The sequence below is a fragment of the Gasterosteus aculeatus genome, chromosome 14 (assembly GCF_964276395.1).
Source record: "Gasterosteus aculeatus chromosome 14, fGasAcu3.hap1.1, whole genome shotgun sequence".
Taxonomy (NCBI): domain Eukaryota; kingdom Metazoa; phylum Chordata; class Actinopteri; order Perciformes; family Gasterosteidae; genus Gasterosteus; species Gasterosteus aculeatus.
Window position 1 is genome coordinate 16,229,690 of NC_135702.1, and position 19,758 is coordinate 16,249,447.

The window sequence follows — 19,758 nt, forward strand, 5'->3', positions numbered from 1 at the left end:
TTGTTAATCATCTATTAAGATTTCAATTAGTTTTCAAGTTTTTACCTAAGAAAGAACCTAAAATGTACAATATAATCAACAAATGTTTACACCGAATCATGGCTGTAGACCTCGGGGTCGGAACACCTCGAAGATTCCTGCAATGAATTGTAGAGGTCACAAGGTGATACATAACATATGTCCACAAAATGGAAAATGAATGATTAATGATCAGTTTTTTTGTGTTTTTTTACATCTGGCTGGAAGGCTGGAAAAATCACCTCCAGCACCCGGACCACCAGCACCGGTGCCCTCCAGGGATGTGTGCTCGCCCCACTGACCTTCTCTACACCAACAACTGCACCTCAGAGGACCAAACTGTCAACCTCTGAAAACACAACGGTTATTTTTGCTTTGAGGACAAAGCCACCGTTTTCCGACATACAGCACTGTACCACCACCTGCTGGCCAGAAATATCCCTCCTGTTTAACTCCTCCTCACAAATGTTACACGATTTTACTATTAACGTCATTGAATCATGCAACTTATTGTGTCCATGCAAACAAACTACAGTACTTGTTGAACAAGAAAAAAGGATATACAGTCATCCCTTAATTTAGATCCAATGAGACACTGGCTGAAAAATACTTTCTCCTGCATTTCCTATGAGTCTTTTTAGAAGAAGCAAAATACAAGAATTCATGAATTTATTCATGGAATTATGAATTTTAATAATATTTCTGAAATGTTATGAATACAGGGGCACCAATCTATTATTAGTGACAAATAGCCAAACTATAAATTAAGTCTCATAATTGCGGTTTACTCCATATGTTAATTTTCAAGGTACTATTCCACATTGAGTGTGAAGATTGATGAATAAAGAGTGAATGATCATTGTATTATAGACAAATTGAATTTATTGTGATGTTTGTGCATTTAACTGTACGAGGACTAACACACTGATTATTGTCCTCGTATCGTTCGAGTAACAAGGATGTAAACTTTTATAAAGGTGAGCGAAAAACTGAGGATAACTCGTAATTGAAAGCAGGAAATGATAGGAAAATAGTATGGATTAGAAATAACTTCAATTCACAGGAATATTTTCAAATAATGGTCAGTGATCGCAAGTATTGAGTCCTTAAATCTGGTACATTTACACACTCCACTTGCTTATCCAATAAAAATTAAAAAAATTAATAGAAGTGCCATGAGAACACCATGAAGAGGAATATCTTCATGGATAATATACAGTGCATCCGGAAAGTATTCAAAGCGCTTCACTTTTCCCACATTTTGTTATGTTACGGCCTTATTCCAAAATGGATTAAATTCATTATTTTCCTCAACATTCTACACACAACAACCCATAATGACAAAGTGGAAACTGTTTTTTGCAAATTTTTGCAAATCTGTTAAAAATAAAGAACGAAAACATAACATAAGTATTCATAGCCTTTGCCATGACGCTCAAAATTTAGCTCAGGTGCATCCCGTTTCCACTGATCATCCTTGAGATGTTTCTACAACTTGATTGAGTCCACCTGTGCTAAATTCAGTTGATTGGACATGATTGAGAAAGGCACACACCTGTCTATATAAAGTATCACAGTTGACAGTGCATATCAGAGCATAAACCAAGCCATGAGGTCCAAGGAATTATCTGTAGACCTCCGAGACAGAATTGTATCGAGGCACAGATCTGGCGAAGGGTACAGAAAGATTTCTGCAGCATTGAAAGTCCCAATGAGCAGTGGCCTCCATAATCCAAAAGTGGAAGAAGTTCGGAACCACCAGGACTCTTCCTAGAGTTGGCCGCCCAGCCAGACTGAGCGATCGGGGGAGAAGGGCCTTAGTCAGGGAGGTGACCAGGAACCCGATGGTCACTCTGACAGAGCTCCAGCGTTGTTCTACGAAGAGAGGAGAACCTTCCAGAAGGACAACCATCTCTGCAGCACTCCACAAATCAGGCCTGTTTGGTAGAGTGGCCAGACGGAAGCCACTCCTCAGTAAAAAGCACATGACAGCCTGCCTGAAGGACTCTCAGACCATGAGAAACAAAATTCTCTGGTCTGATGAAACAAAGATTGAACTCTTTGGCCTGAATGCCAAGCGTCATGTCTGGAGGAAACCAGGCACTGCTCATCACCTGGCCAATACCATCCCTACAGTGAAGCATGGTGGTGGCTGCATCGTGCTGTGGGGATGTTTTTCAGCGGGAGGAACTGGGAGACTCGTCAGGATTGAGAGAAAGATGAATGCAGCAATGTACAGAGACCTCCTCGATGAAAACATGCTCCAAAGCGCTCTGGACCTCAGACTGGGGCGACGGTTCATCTTCCAACAGGACAACGACCCGAAGCACACAGCCAAGATAACAAAGGAGTGGCTTCGGGACTCTGTGAAAGTCCTTGAGTGGCCCAGCCAGAGCCCTGACTTGAACCCGATTGAACATCTCTGGAGAGATCTGAAAATGGCTGTGCACCGACGCTCCCCATCCAACCTGATGGAACTTGAGAGGTTCTGCAAAGAAGAATGGGAGAACCAGCCCAGAAATAGATGTGCCACGCTTGTGGAATCACACCCAAGAAGACTTGAGGCTGCAATTGCTGCCAAAGGTGCTTCAACAAAGTATTGAGCAAAGGCTGTGAATACTTATGTACATGTTAGGTTGTCGTTCTTTATTTTTAACAGATTTGCAAAAATTTGCAAAAAACAGTTTTCATTTTGTTGTTATGAGTTGTGTGTAGAATGTTGAGGAAAATAATGAATTTAATACATTTTGGAATAAGGCTGTAACATAACAATGTGGAAAAAGTGAAGCACTGTGAATACTTTCCGGATGCACTGTATATGGCCTATAGGGTTAACTATGGTTTGGGTCAGATGTGTTGAAGCGACATGACCCTGAGCCAATGTAGAGTAATCTATCATACAAATTAGGCTGTGTGAGGTTTGATTTCCTTAAACAAACTTCACACTGGGGGCGGCACGGTGGCGTGGTGGTTAGCACTGTCTCCTCACAGCAAGAAGGTCCTGGGTTCGATTCCGCCCAGAGGCCTTTCTGTGTGGAGTCTGCATGTTCTCCCCGTGTCTGCGTGGGTTCTCTCCGTGTTCTCCGGCTTCCTCCCACAGTCCAAAGACATGCTCTGGGGATCAGGTTAATTGGGGACTTTAAATTGCCCGTAGATGTGTGAATGGTTGTGTGTCTCTGTAGCCCTGCGATTGGCTGGCGACCAATCCAGGATGTACCCTGTCTATCGCCCGAAGTTGGCTGGGATGGACTCCAGCCCCCCCGCGACCCTGTGTGCAGGATAAGCGGTTTGACGATGGATGGATGGATGGATGGATGGAGATTTGCAAAAATTTGCAAAAAACAGTTTTCATTTTGTTGTTGAGCCAATGTAGAGTAATCTATTATACAAATTAGGCTGTGTGAGGTTTGATTTCCTTAAACAAACTTCACACTGGGGGCGGCACGGTGGCGTGGTGGTCAGCACCGTTGCCTCACAGCAAGAAGGTCCTGGTTCCACTCCACCTTTCTGTGTGGAGTCTGCATGTTCTCCCCGTGTCTGCGTGGGTTCTCTCCGGGTTCTCCGGCTTCCTCCCACAGTCCAGAGACATGCTCTGGGGATCAGGGTGATTGGGGACTCTAAATTGCCCGTAGATGTGTGAATGGTTGTTTGTCTCTGTGTAGCCCTGTGATTGGTTGGTGACCAGTCCAGGATGAACCCCGACTATCGCCCGAAGTTTGCTGGGATAGACTCCAGCCCCCTAAGACCCTGTGTGCAGGATAAGCGTTTTGCAGATGGATGGAACTTCACATTGGGGCAAACCCTGTTCAGCCGCCATAAGTCATGTGAGTGGGGAGTGCGGTCGTCCTCCGATCAGCTGGTGTGCGTTCAATCCCAGCATGTCGATGTGTCCTCGGGCAAGACACTTCACCCAACATTGCTCCTGTAGCTGTGACTACAGCGTGTGAATGTTAGTTACTGGTGGGCAGGTGTCACTGTGTGTGGTTCTCCTGTCATCAGTGGGTGTGAATGATAAAAGCGCTTTGAGTGGTTGGAAGACTAGAAAAGCACCGTACAAGCACAGCCTTGAGTTCCATTTGGAGCTACGGATGAAAAGTTGAGGGTAAATGTAGACGCTGATTGGACTCGACACGTCACAAGATAGATACGCTATTTTTGAACAGGATGAATGTTCATTCTCCAATAGTCAATCAATCAATTGTATAAAAAAAATGGAAAGTTTTAGTTCAATCAAACATTCTGTCGTTTCACTTCCTTGATCAGTCCCATATGTTAGCATGTACTTGGCTTTTTTCTGGGTTTTCTGAATAGTGGCGTGAACTATGAGTTCTGCACTTAGCCTGGTGATGACGACCATTTAAAGACATTCGGCACGACTCGGGTAAGAAAAATAACACCGTTGGAAAGAGTGCACAGAGGACAAAAAATGTTTATGCTCAACATTCCGTTACCTCATTATTTGACACATTAAATATGAACATGATGGGGCTGGGCGGTTTGGCCAAAATCCATATCACGAGTTATTCCCGTATTGCTTTTTCAAGTAAACACATTAATTCATTGACTCCGAAAAGAACCGCCAGCTACCCAAACAGCCTGCTCACAACTGGCCGGCGAGCTAGCTAGTTAGCATGTTAGCTTGTTGGTGCTGCTAGTGTTGCCACCAGAGGCTCAACAGACTTTGCAATAAATCGTTTTCTGATGTAACTTGTGTCGGATCTTTCAAAACCAAAAAAAACCCTCCAAACGGACACCGCTTGGGAACAAGTTGCTTCGTTTTCATGTAGCAAGAAGAGTTGCTTCTTGTTGTGAGCTTTACCCAGCATGCAACATTCAGACCGTACGGAAAGCTTATACTGCTTGATCCGATGTACCGCCCAGCCCTACGTGAGACATTGTACTTAACAGGAAAGAATATGCATAATAATCTTCTTCAAAGCAAGATTATTATTATTATTATAAGTCCCCAAAGCTCAAACAAAAAAATGTATAAAAGGAGTTGTGTACATTTGCAGGAATACAATTAAAGTCTTCCACATTTTGCATTCCCAAACAAGGAAGTCCTTCCGTTCTCAGCTCAGGGCCTCGCTGCCTTGCTCGGCAGCTCCTCAACAGCCGCCTGGCGGCTGCTGCTGAGCCATGTGAGATTATATGCTCAGTTGGACCTCACTCATCCCTCCGATCTGCATTTCCTTTTACTTAATGCCTTTGAGTGTGTAGTAGACGTGCTTGGGTAAAATCACATATCCCTTTCCAAGAGCTGCTGGCAGCCGGCGGCCCGTCACCGGCGTCTCGCATGCCGCCTTCAGTCTTTTGAGCTCTCTCTCCTGCCGCCGACACTTCTGCTGCGTTGTTTTCAGCTTTTTCCTCAGACTCCCCAACTGCTCTTCGAGTTGCTCCATGCGGCGCCTCTGTCGAGCAGAGTCCTCCGCCGTGTAGTTGTGGTCGCAGGAGACCACCGCGGTGTCGCAGCGCATCTCGGGCAGGCTGCTCCCTGGCAGCTCCATCTCTACCACCGGGTCAGAGGTCAGAGGCAGCGACAGAGGGAAGTGGAGGTCGGAGGGGAAAGGATCCTCCGGGGACTCTGCCTGTCAGACAACAAGCACACAGTGTGTTTACATGATGGTATGATTGGAATCTTTGCTTAGTCGGACGATGCTCTCTTTCGGGGGGAGGTGCTATTATCCCAATATACATGGCAGTGAATAAATCAAATCATTGGCCGAGAGCATGTCATACCCGATACGATAGGTGGCGCTGTTTTCATTACAACTAGTTGTGATACAGCCATTTCCGCTTGACCTCTTCACCACTACCAACAACAACAAGATCAACATTACGAGAACGATGGCGAGCGGAGAGCAAGGTGAAGCTACATCCCTCTACTGTCTGTGCATGATGTTAATAGGAGCACAGTGAATGCGAATGGTGCTATTGGCTGATTTGATAACGGAGAGAAGACGCCGTCGGGATCTCAAGCATCCGCTTCCTCATCCGATTCACCGTCACATGCCGCAATAGTCGAACTATCAACCGGATCGGATGGAGTTATCCAGGGGTGTTAGTCGGATCGTAGTCGGACCGCACGTAGTCAAAGGTGTTTACATGAAACGGATCATTGGATTTCAGTCCGACTGAGCCAGTTATTGGAATCCATGGAACCACGCTGACGTTTCCTTACTGCTTTCTGAACGAATCAAGAGAAACATGAAGTCAAACAGAGAGGAGTGCGCTTTCTCTCTATCCAATATTTTATCTTCAAACAGAATAGAAGTGAAAACTGACCACTGCGGCTTCGCAAGAGGGATGAAGTCTGAAAGTGGTCATTGTGATAGTCAGACTATTAATCCAGTAGCATGCAACAAATTGCTAATTAAAGCGCTGTTGGAGCAAAGCAGCGGATTAATGTCCCAAACAGAATCAGTTATAGCGTTATAGCCAAGGCTTTCAATTGATTAAAAACTCATTAATTGCACATTTTAAAATTCATTAATCTTGATTAATGAATGTTTTTAATGAATGTTTTCTTTAAAAAGACTTAATCATACAATTAATGAGTAATCACTTTAGAAAACGTGTATTTTAGACACGGTTTAATTGTTAATGGTATTTCACACAAAACTACACACATTTGACCATCTTGTGGTTGTGGAACATGAGGTTATCTGACTAGTGAGACGACACAAACGGAAAATGCTCCTCAATATCTTGTGCTTGTATGGATCCTAATGAGACGACGTCCTCGCTGTGATGTGAACGCTAAGGTGTGGGAGATTTCACAGAATAGTGGCGCCATCATCGGGACGGGCATCCACGCACACGTGGGATTGGGATGTGCGGAATTTATTGGTGTCGCCCAGTTTTTTTCCAAAGTGTTTGATAATTTTGCTAAACAACTGGTCCTCTTAAACAGGCAGATTATAGTTGCTGTAGACGCAGTCCCTATTTTTAGCGCATGTACTTTTTGCTCTAGGCTTGGTCGATATGGGGGATTGGTACAGGTACTAAAAGTAATTTTTTTAAAACTCACAACGTAATTTAAAACCTCAGCTACAAACGCTTGTAGAAAGCTTGCCTATGGTTTGCCTGGTCCGTCCACGAATAAGAGCTTATAAGTCTGCTCTTCTCCTTCTGTAAGAATGCATCTCCCATTGATTCACACCAATAACGAGATATCACAATAGTGAGTCACATCGTGTGCTTACACAGCGTGGAACAATTAGGAATAGCAACTACTTTTATAGAAGTGCAGTTTATTTAATACTCACACACTCACCGATGTGATGCTTTATATTTTCATGTATAATCTTTTGCTAATGGAAATGAACTGGGATGCTTCACCTTGACGCTGAGGGTGAAGGTGAAGAGCGACGGCACGGCGTTCTCCTTCAGTACCCGGTTGTTACACTCTCTCTTGAAGCAGTCTTTGGTGAAGTGCTGCGAGCAGATGTTACTGTACTTTGTCGGCTTAAAGTTGTTCCTCCTCATCGCCGCCACCCATTTAGCACTAACATCTGGGCGTGCCAGAGGAAACCTGTTGAAATTAGATTTACAATTTAATGTACGTTGATCACAATAACAATTTGTTCATTCTGTAGTATTTATTCAATTCCTACAAAAGGGTTTTTAATCATTTAGCTTATCTAGCTCACTTTGTCAGCCCCTCAGAGGACATTTAGGCCCAATGTTCCCCTTAAAGTGTCCCGACAGGGACTAAACGGACGTCTCCTGGTTAATGATCGGGTGAGAGTCTGTAAGATGAAAGTTTTCCGTCTAAATAGGGTCCCGGTTTTCCAAAGTTACTAACCACTCAGCAATTTCATTAGCCACAAGTTTTTTTTGTTTAGTTTAATTTGATTAAAGTTGACTACGGCTTGCTACAATTTACTTGAAGAACTACATTAAAAATCCTTTCAAATGTGTTACCGCCCGGCTCAGAAGTGGCAACAACAGGAGGCCACACACAGACACTGTCGAGATACGGTTAGTTTTCCCTAAATGCGTTCGGGTAGTTTGGATCTGGGTGAGGCTGGTGCAGCAGGGAGAGAGACAGCGGACTGGGGGGGTCGTCACAAATGTAAATGACCATTGTAAACACCCAAATCAACACTATATAAAATGTACAGTCAGCTGTAAATATACAAAAGGAGCTTTCCCAAGTATGTAAAGCTCCTTTGGTATGAAAACATATGCAACTGTATTCTATAACTAGTATTTTGTTGTCCGTTTAGTCACAATGCTTTTGACGTGGCCCACGGAAATTTCATGGTCCTTTATTGTTTCCATTGTGAAGTTGTTTGTCCCAAGTACAAAGTACCTTTCACTGCTGTACGTCCCACAATCCGTGCATTACATTATTTTCTCGAATGGATCATAAACCAGCCGTTCTCGACTGGACCTCCACCTTTTCATTGTCTTTTTTATTTTTTCAGCATTTTGGGGTTCATCATCAGATTTCGTCTTGTGTTTCTACCCTCTGGGTTCCTCTACAGCTGCTCTGTGCCGTGACATCCTTCACTTGCACTAAGCGGGTCTCAAGTTTTATCAAAAGCCTCCACCGGTCAAACGTGTGTTTGAGCGGAATTCATGGTTCCATCGACTGTGGCCCAAAAACCTTGGGGGTCATCAAGATGTTGTTTTTAGTCAGGGTGTATCTACTAAGGTGATATTCTACAAAAAGTTTGATCAAATACTCTGTTCCATCAACTATGGCCCTGCCGCCCACTTTGGGAACCACTAGCGTGGAGGCAGACGTCTCGCACAGCATGCAGAGTTCAAAGGTCGGACACGATTGGTGGTTTGATTCCCATCAGTTCAGTGCTGCCACTGTGGTCAGTGGGTAATGCTGTCGAAATCCTAAATGAAAACTCCAAAAGCCGCTCCATCCTAACGCGTCATCAGACACGCTCACCTGTGTGTAGCTATTCAATGTTGGCGAGTATTGTATCAATGTGTTAAAGTCACGTCTAATCAGGATGAGCGTGTGCTGCACAGTAGTACATCGTTATAATGATCAATGTGCAGAGTCTTTACGGGAAAACAGTGAGTGAAAAGGGACATTACGTGTCGAGTTTCCCTCATCTGTATGCCGTGTTTGAGTTTAGTATATTTAACTTGCCGGCTGTATCATTAGCCTCAGATCGACTTGACATCCGATGAATAACGTTTTATGATACAAAAACAATACTGACAAGCGTTTATTGACTCGAGGGTTTTGAACAGGCATTAACACGCGCTACCTATTTTGTCTTTCGCTCTCGTCCCCGCCAAGTGTCCTCCGCACGTTGTCCACAGACACGCACGTGCGTAGTGAAACGTACAGCCGGCTGTTCCGTTTATTGCCTCTCGAACAAAACCATGAAACCCACAGACATAATATACAGACGCCGCATTAGCCGCTACCGCCTATTGGCCCTGACGAGAAACGCAGCCGCCATCTTGGAACGGTCCTCCTCAGTGTGATCTGTTTACAGGTGCAATCAGCTGTGAGCGCATTCAATGAATCACACCTCACTGAACTCCCAACTGATTTTCACGTGGGTTTTTTTGCTGCAAAGGTCATACATGCAGCTATGACACAGGGCACATAGTTTGGCGTATTTTAATATTTATTGTGGACTTAACAGTAATGTTATATTCTGATATATGATGTGATGTAGACTATGATAGGTATTTTGCAAATCACACAAATAATTTGGATAGAGAAGCAGAAACAGATAGTAGTAGTAAAGTCAGACATTTAATATGTTAAAAAACAATATAGAATTAGAAATAAAATGAATTGAATATTTGCAAGGACACACACACACACAAATGACTTCAACAGAACGCCGGGTGTTTGCACCAAAAGAGGGTCTAACCAACTAACTAACACACACACACACACACTCTCTCTCTAAAACCCCTGGAATAGGACTGTCTTGCAGAGCTTCTTTCTCGTGCTCCTTTTTGCAGTTCCAGAGTGGTGAGTTTGGCAATGTGGCGCAGCCTTAGCTTGAGAAACACAGACACAACCAATGACTGAAGTCTGAATGATGGTTGTCGATGCCAAACTGTGTCTCTTCATGTGTTCCCCAAGCAAAAAAACATCATCCGCTCCAATCTCCTCTCGGACGATGTGTGTGACTGTCGACGCCTCAGGAGCTTGTGTTGTTGGATCACCCTCTCTGCAGCTCTCAGCACCTTATAATAATAATAATAATAAAGACATAATACATATTTATATAGCACTTTACACAGAGCTCAAAGACCCTTTACATAACAGACAAAACAAAGCAACCGTAATATACAAAGATTAAAATATTTTTAAAAAAAAGATAAATCAAACCTTGTGCCTTGTGATGGAATTACTAGGCCGCCGTGGTTTTTCAGGGCTAGAAGGTGGTAGTTCTTGTCAAATGAAGCTGGTACAGCATCTCTGACCAAAGTTGCTGAAATTGTAAATAAGCTTGTTTGCAAACCATTCTAAGGTCAGATGTTCTGTTGCCTTTATTTTAAGTAAGTGGGATGGGTATGAGATATGAGAGGTCCTACTTTTGTGGAATTACATGTGAATAATACACTGTGTTGGGCAAGGACTGCCTATTTTCATCTACGTAACATATCAAAAATCAGGAACTTCCTGTCTCAAAGTGATGCAGAAAAATGAGTTCATGCGTTTGTCACTTCCAGACTGGACTACTGTAATTCTCTGTTATCGGGCTGCTCTTGTAAATCTCTTAAGCCTCTCCAGTTGATTCAGAATGCTGCAGCACGTGTATTAACAAGAACTAAGAAAAGGGATCATATCACTCCTGTATTAACTTCTCTGCACTGGCTCCCTGTTAAATCAAGAATAGATTTTAAGGTACTTCTCCTCACCTACAAGGCACTTGCTGGTGAGGCACCGTTGTATCTTAAAGAGCTTGTAACACCTTATTGCCCTACAAGGAGCTGTGCTCCATAGATGCTGGGTTAGTTGTTGTTCCTATGGTTTTAAAAAGTAGGCTGGGGGCCAGAGCCTTCAGTTATCAAGCTCCTCTTTTGTGGAACCAGGTTCCACTTTCAGTCCGGGGGGCAGATTCGGTCAGCTCTTTTAAAGTAAAACTTAAAACGTTCCTCTTTGATTGTGCCTATAGTTAGGGCTGGCTCAGGTTAGTCCGGACCAGCCCTTAGTTAAGCTGCTATAGGCTTAGAATGCCGGGGGACTTCTTAGGACACACCGAGCTCCTCTGTCACGCTCTCGTTCTACCATAATTCATCTTTTATTAATGCACATGACTAATTCAGCTTCGGGAGTTTTTTGTGCTTTCTCCCCTATCAGGTCTCCGTAGATCGTGGTTCCTTCTGGATCCTGGTCCTGACACCTGCCGTGGCCCTGCTGACGCCTGCTGCTGCGATCATCATCATCATCATCATTATTATTTTAGATATTAATCATATGACCGTACTCGTAAACCAACATTACCCTCTAATAAAGTCTCTGTGCTCTCCCTCTGTACACATGACATCATTGTAGTCGTCCATCAGGAGACGGATCCTCCTCTGACGTTCTCCCTAAGGTTTCTTCCTTTTTTTCCCTCTTGGAAGGGTTTTTTCATTTTTTGGGGAGTTTTTCCTGTGCCGATGGAGGGTTTCGGGACAGAGGATGTTGTATGTGTACAGACTGTAAAGCCCTCTGAGGCTAATTTGTAATTTGCGATTATGGGCTCTACAAAATAAAATGAATTGAAGTTGCTTTCACATTGAACTCAGCTAAGCTATGAAAGTTGTGTGGCCAATGTTATACCAGTAATAGGTTATATTTCTACAATAACATTATTGTGTCCGTTTGAATCTAAGTGTTATGGAATATGACTCATCAAGTCTCAGTTCATAATCAGGTGAAAAACAGCCGGGGAAGTAAACATAGCCAAGCTAGCTGACTGCCATTTCACTACAGTGAGATACTTGCTCCTTCTCTACTCTCTGGTAATATTCTTTTCACAAAACACAACAAATAGGACGATAATATTAAATCTTACTTGTGAAAGGTTATCCCCTCGAGCCCTGCTGGCGATGCTCCGCCGATTAGCGCAGAAATAAGCAGCACAGTGCTGCGGGTCCTGTATCTTCTGCTGCTACGCAACTACGAGCACGACCGCTCCAAGATGGCGGCCGTAATTCTCGCGACCAGAAGCCAACGCGGCGTCTATGTATATTATGTCTATGGTGAAACCGACGTGAAGGCGATCGATCGTGTTTACTTCCTGGTTGTTGAACGCGGGTCCCTCGAGGCCCCGCCCCCCGCACGTCTGCCTCACTCGCGCACACAAACCATTTAATTCAAAAACCAGTAGCTCACTGGTAACTTCCTGGATCAACTCCAGCTTACTAGGAAACGACTCGCTTAGACGAAGGCTTAGGAAAAAAAACTGGGAAATATCTGCATTTGTGTTTGCAACTAACTTAAGAGAATGACGTAGTACTTTAACATTACTGTAGGGAACCATCAGGCGTCTCCGGGATGAAAGACGGTTATTTTGTGGTAGTTTATCGAAGTAAAGGTTGCTTGATTGGTAAAGTGATGTCCAAACGTAGTGCTTCAAATTCTGTCCCAGTTGACAAGTTACGTAAGCGAGGGCAGGTGAGTAAAAGGTGTTAAACTCTCCTCCGGCGCGACGCAGGGCCGCTAAGCTAACGGGCGCCCGTGCGTTGTTGACGTGCACTTACTTGTGGAACGAGATGTCTTTGTCTTTATGGTAGCGGTTCTTGCAGCCGTAAGCCGAGCACGTCTGAACCATCGCGGCCGCCCGGGCCGATCCTCACCAGACTGCGCGTGCACGTACAGCGCAGCGTCCACTCACGAGATTTGTTCGGAGTGATCAAATCCCGGTGTCGTCACGAGCACGTGGGGAACGACGGAGAACGGGGGGGCATATATATATATAAAGGCTAGATGTCTCGTCCGCGTTGCCGGCCAACGGCGGCCATCTTGGTACGGTCAGCTCGCTCACCCATAACATTGTGTTGGTAGTGATACATTTATTTTTTAAATAACCATAACTTTCAACGGTTTGGTTTGTTATAAACGTCAGAGATTACATTGCAGGTCATTTAGCTGACGTTTTTATCCAAAGCGATTTATGTTGCATTTTGAACCCACAGCTTTTACATTTTTGCCCAGGGAGCAATTAGGGGTTAGGTGTCTTGCTGACGAGCACTTCCACATGGGACATGGAGCAGCCGGGGCTCGAACTGCCAACCTTGCGGTTCCTGGCGCACCCTCTCTACCCCTGCACCACCGTCGACCGACGAGAGTTGTAGTTATGACACTTTTTATGTTCTAAAAAACAGAACAATGTTCTAAAATAGGTACAAGATTTGCTGCATGTTGAAATCCCCACCATGTGCAGAGATTTATTTATGACACTGCATACTTATGAATAATTATAACCATGGATTTTCATACGAAAATTAAACAGAACATTTCTCATAAATATGCAGTGTCATAACTACATTGCTGACGTTCAAAACAAACCAAACCGTTTAAAATGTAATTATTATGGTACATGTACCACTAACACAACGTTATGGGTGAGCGAGCTAACCCTACCAAGATGGCCGCCACGTGCGGACGTTCTATACGTAAGATATCTAGCCTTTATATATATATATCTATGGAGGCGGCTGCAGTTTGGCATCGAGATGAACTACTTCCCACCAGCAGGGGGCGATGCGATCAAACGTCTTTATTACACGGCTTGCATAGATTACCGAGTGTGGATGACGGTTACTCTCTCAAACGGAGAAAATGTAATAATTAACCAAACAAAGGAAACGGGTGATGCATATATACGATTTTCTCTCAAATTGTATTTACTGGTCTTGTTCACCTTAAGTAATAGCTAAAAAAGTTAATTATATTTTCTTCAACCCTCAGTGTCAAAATGTCTCACTGACAGGATAATAAAAGATACAACACACAGGTTTATTCTTCTTCACCAAACCCAAACTTTCCATTATTACGCTTTCCAAAAACAAAGAAGTGTGGGAACAAATATGGCCACTCTCTTTTCATTTTGTCCACTGAATCCTGCTTCACCAGCCAATGATTTGTTTTACTCCCTTTATTGCATTTTTTTGTACTTTATGAAATTGTGGGTATTTATATATTGGGTAGTCCCAATTACACCATCTCTAGCATTTTTATTAAAAGGGTCTATATGCTGTTCTCCTTTAATTGTTTTTAAAGACTGAAAGGAAAACCCCACTGAGCCTTTCCAGCCACCTTTTCTACTGAATCCTCCGCTGCTTCCACTTCCTACTCTACAGAAACGCAGTAATGATCATTTTTATCATAGAATGCTTCCATACATCCCGTATACAAATACCCGCCAAGAACGGTGACACAATTGTCAGGTCAAATAAAAAGTATTTATTCAAGAAAAAGCACTAAAACGTGACCTGAGCTGAGGATCCAACGGTTTCACAGTAGTTCTCGGCTCCACCCGGGAGCTTTATATTCTTGTCTATTTGACAACGTTTGGTTTAACTGTTCTTGTTTGTTGGGCTCTTGCTGGACAACAATCCAAGTCATGAATACTTTATTATTTTACTCTTCAGATCTCCCTTTTACTTGCATTATCCAAATATCTCCTTATTTACAAGCAATTTCCTTCCATCTCCCTTCTGACTCTTTTTCACCAGTTCTACAGTAGAATGCACAGATGGTCCTTCCTGGATGTTTCCCCACTCTCCTCCTTTCCCTTTGACCCCCCATGGCTGCTTCTCCACATGACATGGCAAAGCTCACACTTCTCACTGCACACACAAACCTCCGCAATCTGCATGTTTCAGCTCTGTCCCTTTGATTCTCTTTGCACCCTGCTGCAATATGTTTGTTTTTGGCATTTGCGCTTGACCATCGACCCCCCCTCAGCATCCTCGCCACCAGAATGCCACCGGTCCACCATTTCCTTCTAATAACTGCCTTGAACGCCTCATTCACAACAATCCTCCTTCCGCTCTCCCTTCTGTCCCACTTTGCAAAAGAGAATTACCCACAAGTCATTGCAATGTTGGGTTAGAAACGGGACAACGAGTGTCTTCAGACTGTCATGTCAAATTGACGCAAATACAATACAATTTTAATCATCAAATATTTAATTTTGTCATTGTTTTGACAAAGGCAGTAAATAAACAATCTTAAATGACCTTGCGTTTTGTGATGAGTAAAAAGTAGAGAAGAATTAACCACCATTGTCATTGTTTCATCGTCAAAAAATCATATTTTTGGACGTTGTCATAGTGACGTGATCTGTTGCTGTCCCGTTTGTATTTACACTATTTTCCTCACAGACTTTCACTCTCAACCACTTCATACGAGACATCAGTGAAGTCCCAGGGGGCTCGGGGGGGGGACTCGGATTGGCCTCACAAAGTCACGCCTGCCGATGGACGGAGTCGCCCTCTTTCCAGCTCAGATTCCTTTCTATCGATTGCAGCCTGAGCGCGGGTGGCGTGTGCTCCACGTGTGGCGTGTGCTCCACGTGTGCTCCACACGCCACTACAACGCATCAATTCAGAGAACGAAAAATCAGCATTGTTTTCTAATCGCCCGTTCTATTAAACCGCCGTACCAGTGCGCAGCGTGTTCCCCGGGGAGCGACGTAAGACCCACTATAGCGCCGGCGTGGCGTGCGGGTCCCCTCGGGTCGGCTCCATGCCGCTCACACCGTTTCTGCTGCCTTCCAGGACTAAAAAGAAAGTCAGAGAGACAGTTACTTCTTGTTAGGTACTTGTAGTTTACAGAGCATGTTAAGATTTATTCAATTTAGTTATATATATATATACACATGTATCTGCATTGCGTTATCTTTTGTTATTTTTATGTCTGTAAAGCACTTTGCTGCTTGATATGTGTTGTATAGATAAGCTTTATTATAATAAATCACACAAGATATGCTTTTAGATTAAACTTTCATTACAAAACACCAGACCGTTAAATATTACAATTACACAGAGAATTTGGATTTTCTTCGAGAGGCAGTAGTTGACCATGTGGGCCCGGAGCGCCATCTAATCGGACTGGAATCTAACTGGCGGGGAACCAGTCGGCCCCCGGTGGCGGAGGACAGGAGGCTGGGAACTAAACGACTGCGAGCGTTCTCATGCTTCTGTCTTTAGAACTATTCAGGAGCCCTTCCTGCAGTATCCTCTGAACACACACTGGTATTACAGCAGGTGAGGGGGGTCCGGACTCTTATTTTGGTACTTTTCTATTCTGAGTGATATTACAGTTGATTGTGAATATGCTGCTGTTATTAACAGTATGGCATTTATTTGAGCATGAAAGCTGTATATTAGCCCTGGAATAGTATTGTGACAAAATAATACAGTAGCATAACTCCTTGTTCTGTTGTCCCTTGTACTGGAAAAACATAAAATGAGGGTTAATATTATTTTATCACAAGGCATTTGAGAGATTTATATTTAAATTGTTATTTCAGAACCATAAATTTAGGTTTTGGCGAGAAACTATGATAATTGTAGCCGTAATAACATATTTTCAATACAATATAGAATAGAAATTAAAAGGTAAATTAATACCTGTTCAATGCCAAGAGTTTATATTAATCAAAGAAAGTATTTAAATAAAAATATCATTTATTTTTTATTCGTTTGAATTAGGTTTTCTGCAAATAGCCACTATGAATGGCAATAACAAAGTAAAAAGACAGTTGGTGTCGCTTTGCATTGCCTCGGGGCTGGCTGAAATGATGCCATGCAGTTGCAGTACAAAGGCGTCACCCATTTAGAAGCAATTACATTAACATTTTAGGGGAAAATTAAAATGCTGTTAGAGCTCATGCTTACCTACCGGTGCAGCTATCGCTGTAACATGGGCTGTCATGACATCGAACTAGGATCAATAACAGGGATATTTAACTTTGAGATGTATAAATAAAACTGATTTTGATATATTTATCTATATATCAGTAGTTCAGCTGGGGTAGAACATTAGGAATTATAATACGATCATGTGACAGGAGTCACATCGCTGTCCCATTTCAGGGGGAAAACACACGTCACACAATGCACATCAACGACGCTGTCAAAATCCTCGTTGCATGTCAATCTTCTGTTTCTATGGAAACAAAATGTGACTGTAACTCCAGTTCAAGTGTTTTTGTTTTCCATTTGAAACGTTGCAGGAAAAAAAAAAAACAATTGATGTTATGAGTCCTTTTAACATGGTCGAAGTATTAAGTTCAAACTGTCTGTCTTCGTCATCTTCTTCGCCTCCTACTGCTCCTCTTCTTTTGCCGCCTCGGCGTCCTTCTCCTCCGCACTGCCTGCTTCATCTGCCGGTTGATCGTCGGCGGCTTCTCCTCCGCCCGCATCTTCCTCGCCTGCGGACTCCTTCTCGCCACCTTTGACCTCCTCACCGCCTCCACCCTGACGACACATTTCAGACAGGACTTGACGGTTGGCTGCTGTTAAGCGCCGCAGGAATGACTCGTTTTCAAACAAACGCTTTAATCCCTTAAGGCTAAAAGTCCACAGTTTAGTGGGCCGCGTGTGACCGGGTGTCCTACCTGCTTCAGGCGGCTCCGTCTTCGGCTCGGGACGCGGGCCTTCATCCTCCGGGAGAGCGCCAGCAGCTTGCTGTGTCTCTGCCGCTTCTTCTCCTTCTCCTCCTCGTCCCTCCGCTTCTCCTCCACTTGGTCCGAGTCGGACTCGTCCTGCGGCTGCAGCCTGCTGCGCTTCTTCGGCTGCACCGTCCTCTTCGGCTGGCTCCGGTCCCCGTCCTCGTCGTTAGTTGTGTCCTCTTCGCCAGCGCTGGAGGACGAGGAGCTGTTGTCTCCCCCCAAGAACGAGCGCTTTCTGCGGGTCACGGAACGGCTGTCGTCGCTAGAAGTGGAGCCAGAATCGCTGCGGCCCCGGGCCTCCTGCTCGGTGTCCTCCCCCGGGGAGCTCTCGAAGTCGGACTGGGACCCGGAGGAGGAGGAGGAGGACGAGAAGGAGCCTTCGTCACTGTCGTCCAGGACGGAGGCGGGCAGGCCGATCTGCCGCTTCTTCGAGGCGTCCACTTTGGTTTTCCGCATAGATGCGAACATTTTCCGCTTGTACAGGCTCTCCATGTCTGCGCGCGGAACCAGACACCCGGGACATTAAACAGAGAACCGGGCGGTGTGTAAACAAGCTAGCGGCGCAGCTAACGTCAACGTCACGTAGCTCTCATCGCCTGCGCGTCACAGCGAACGGGAGGTTCTGTTGACACATGGCGCTGTAATCTAACTACGTATTTTGAAAAAAAAATCCCGGAAACGTTCTATGTGAAATATGATTTTGCGGCTAAATAGAGGATCTCCGTAGACCTTCGTACCTCCACAGCTAGCGGTGTGTTATTGTTGTGCCCCTCACTTCTTCGCTGGAAGGAATTACGGCACCGAGTGAACGGGCGCCCCCTGCGGCCACGAGCCGCCACTACGGCTTCTTCTTCTTCTGCGCTCGGGAGTGGCGCGTCACCGCCTCCTGTCACCCGCGTGTCCAAATCGGAGTCTTGGTGTGACCTTTTCCTTTTGATTGTCAATACCGTTAGTATTTTCAAGCGGTATCAGTTATTACTCCTGGTAGATAAATAACATGTGTACAGGATCTGCAGCCCTTGGGGCAGCACTAATATATATATGTCTCTTTCTTCCCCAGCATGTTTAGTTTATTGGAGATATGTACGTCTTCATCTGTAGGTAGATAAATGGTAAATGGACTGTACTTGTATAACGCTTTTCTAGGCTTCTGACCACTCAAAGCGCTTTAACACTACATGACATCATTCACCCATTCACACACTGATGACAGGAGAACCACACACAGTGACACCTGCCATCAGTAACTACCATCCACACACTGTAGTCGCAGCTACAGGAGCAATGTTGGGTTAAGCGTCTTGCCCAAGGACACATGGACATGCGGGTTACCAGAGCCTGGGATCAAACTGACAATCCGCTGATTGCAGGACCAGCAAACTTTGTCCAGCCAGATTCACGCCAGCATCAGGAGGTAAAAAATAGTTTCCTATTGTTGATTAGGTATTTCTTCTAATTATTTCGTCTATCTCCACTTATTGTATATTGTATTTGTTCCTATACCCCCTCGTAACTCCGTTAAACTTGAAATCAATTTAAGTCGATTTGGAGCCTCCTTTGTATGCACTTATATCTTTTTTAAAATTGTTTAAATAAATGTTGTAATCTGGTGGGACCCTTTGGCTCAGTCTGTTTACTTCACCTGTGGATCGGTGGTTGTTAAATAATTAAGCCTCCGAGGAAATAACCGAACCCTGCGGTACCAGTGGTTTTCATTTTCATTATTTTATCAGATTTTTTTTTAACCGTTTTGTTGCAAAACCAGCACAATCAAACTTTAATGAAAAGTACACTGTGTAAACTCTAAGACACATATATGTCAAACTCAAAAGGGAAATGCTGTTGCTTGCAGTTTGGGGCCTGGACTCGCGAAGGTCTGCGTGCCGTCCAACCTGGTAACCCGGAAGCTTTTCCAAATCAAATCAATATCAAGATTGCAGAGCATTAGCGTCTGACAAATATTCTGGACTAAATGGCTGCAGCATCCTTATTGGGAATGAGGGAGGGAGAGACGGCCCAACCGCTCTTATTAACTTTGTTTCCAGCAAACGCAGATAGTTAGAAACTAGCTGCTGAAGGAGTTGGAATATAGGCAGCCAAAGAGCGATAAAAGGAGACCGACATTCAT

At 44.2% G+C, this 19,758-nt stretch overlaps 2 protein-coding genes across 3 annotated transcripts; both read right to left on the minus strand.

The window, feature by feature from the left end:
- Nucleotides 1-4,429: 4,429 nt before the first annotated feature.
- thap1 (THAP domain containing, apoptosis associated protein 1) lies at nucleotides 4,430-12,892 on the minus strand. Of its 2 annotated transcripts, none has more exons than XM_040198143.2 (3): nucleotides 12,709-12,892; nucleotides 7,360-7,552; nucleotides 4,430-5,606 (listed from the first exon to the last, which is right to left on the minus strand). In XM_040198143.2, exons 1-3 carry the CDS (start codon nucleotides 12,777-12,779, stop codon nucleotides 5,214-5,216), a joined length of 657 nt encoding a protein of 218 aa, XP_040054077.2. In that variant the 5' UTR covers nucleotides 12,780-12,892; the 3' UTR covers nucleotides 4,430-5,213. The 2 variants fall into 2 exon arrangements, with proteins under 2 accessions (XP_040054077.2, XP_040054078.2); XM_040198144.2 differs by lacking the exon at nucleotides 12,709-12,892 and adding an exon at nucleotides 12,021-12,269.
- A 3,004-nt stretch (nucleotides 12,893-15,896) lies between these two features.
- On the minus strand, nucleotides 15,897-18,490 carry LOC120832030 (uncharacterized). Its single transcript, XM_040198043.2, has 2 exons — nucleotides 17,577-18,490; nucleotides 15,897-17,436 (listed from the first exon to the last, which is right to left on the minus strand). The coding sequence occupies exons 1-2, from the start codon at nucleotides 18,120-18,122 to the stop codon at nucleotides 17,284-17,286; spliced, it is 699 nt and encodes a 232-aa protein (XP_040053977.2). The 5' UTR covers nucleotides 18,123-18,490; the 3' UTR covers nucleotides 15,897-17,283.
- Nucleotides 18,491-19,758: the final 1,268 nt, after the last annotated feature.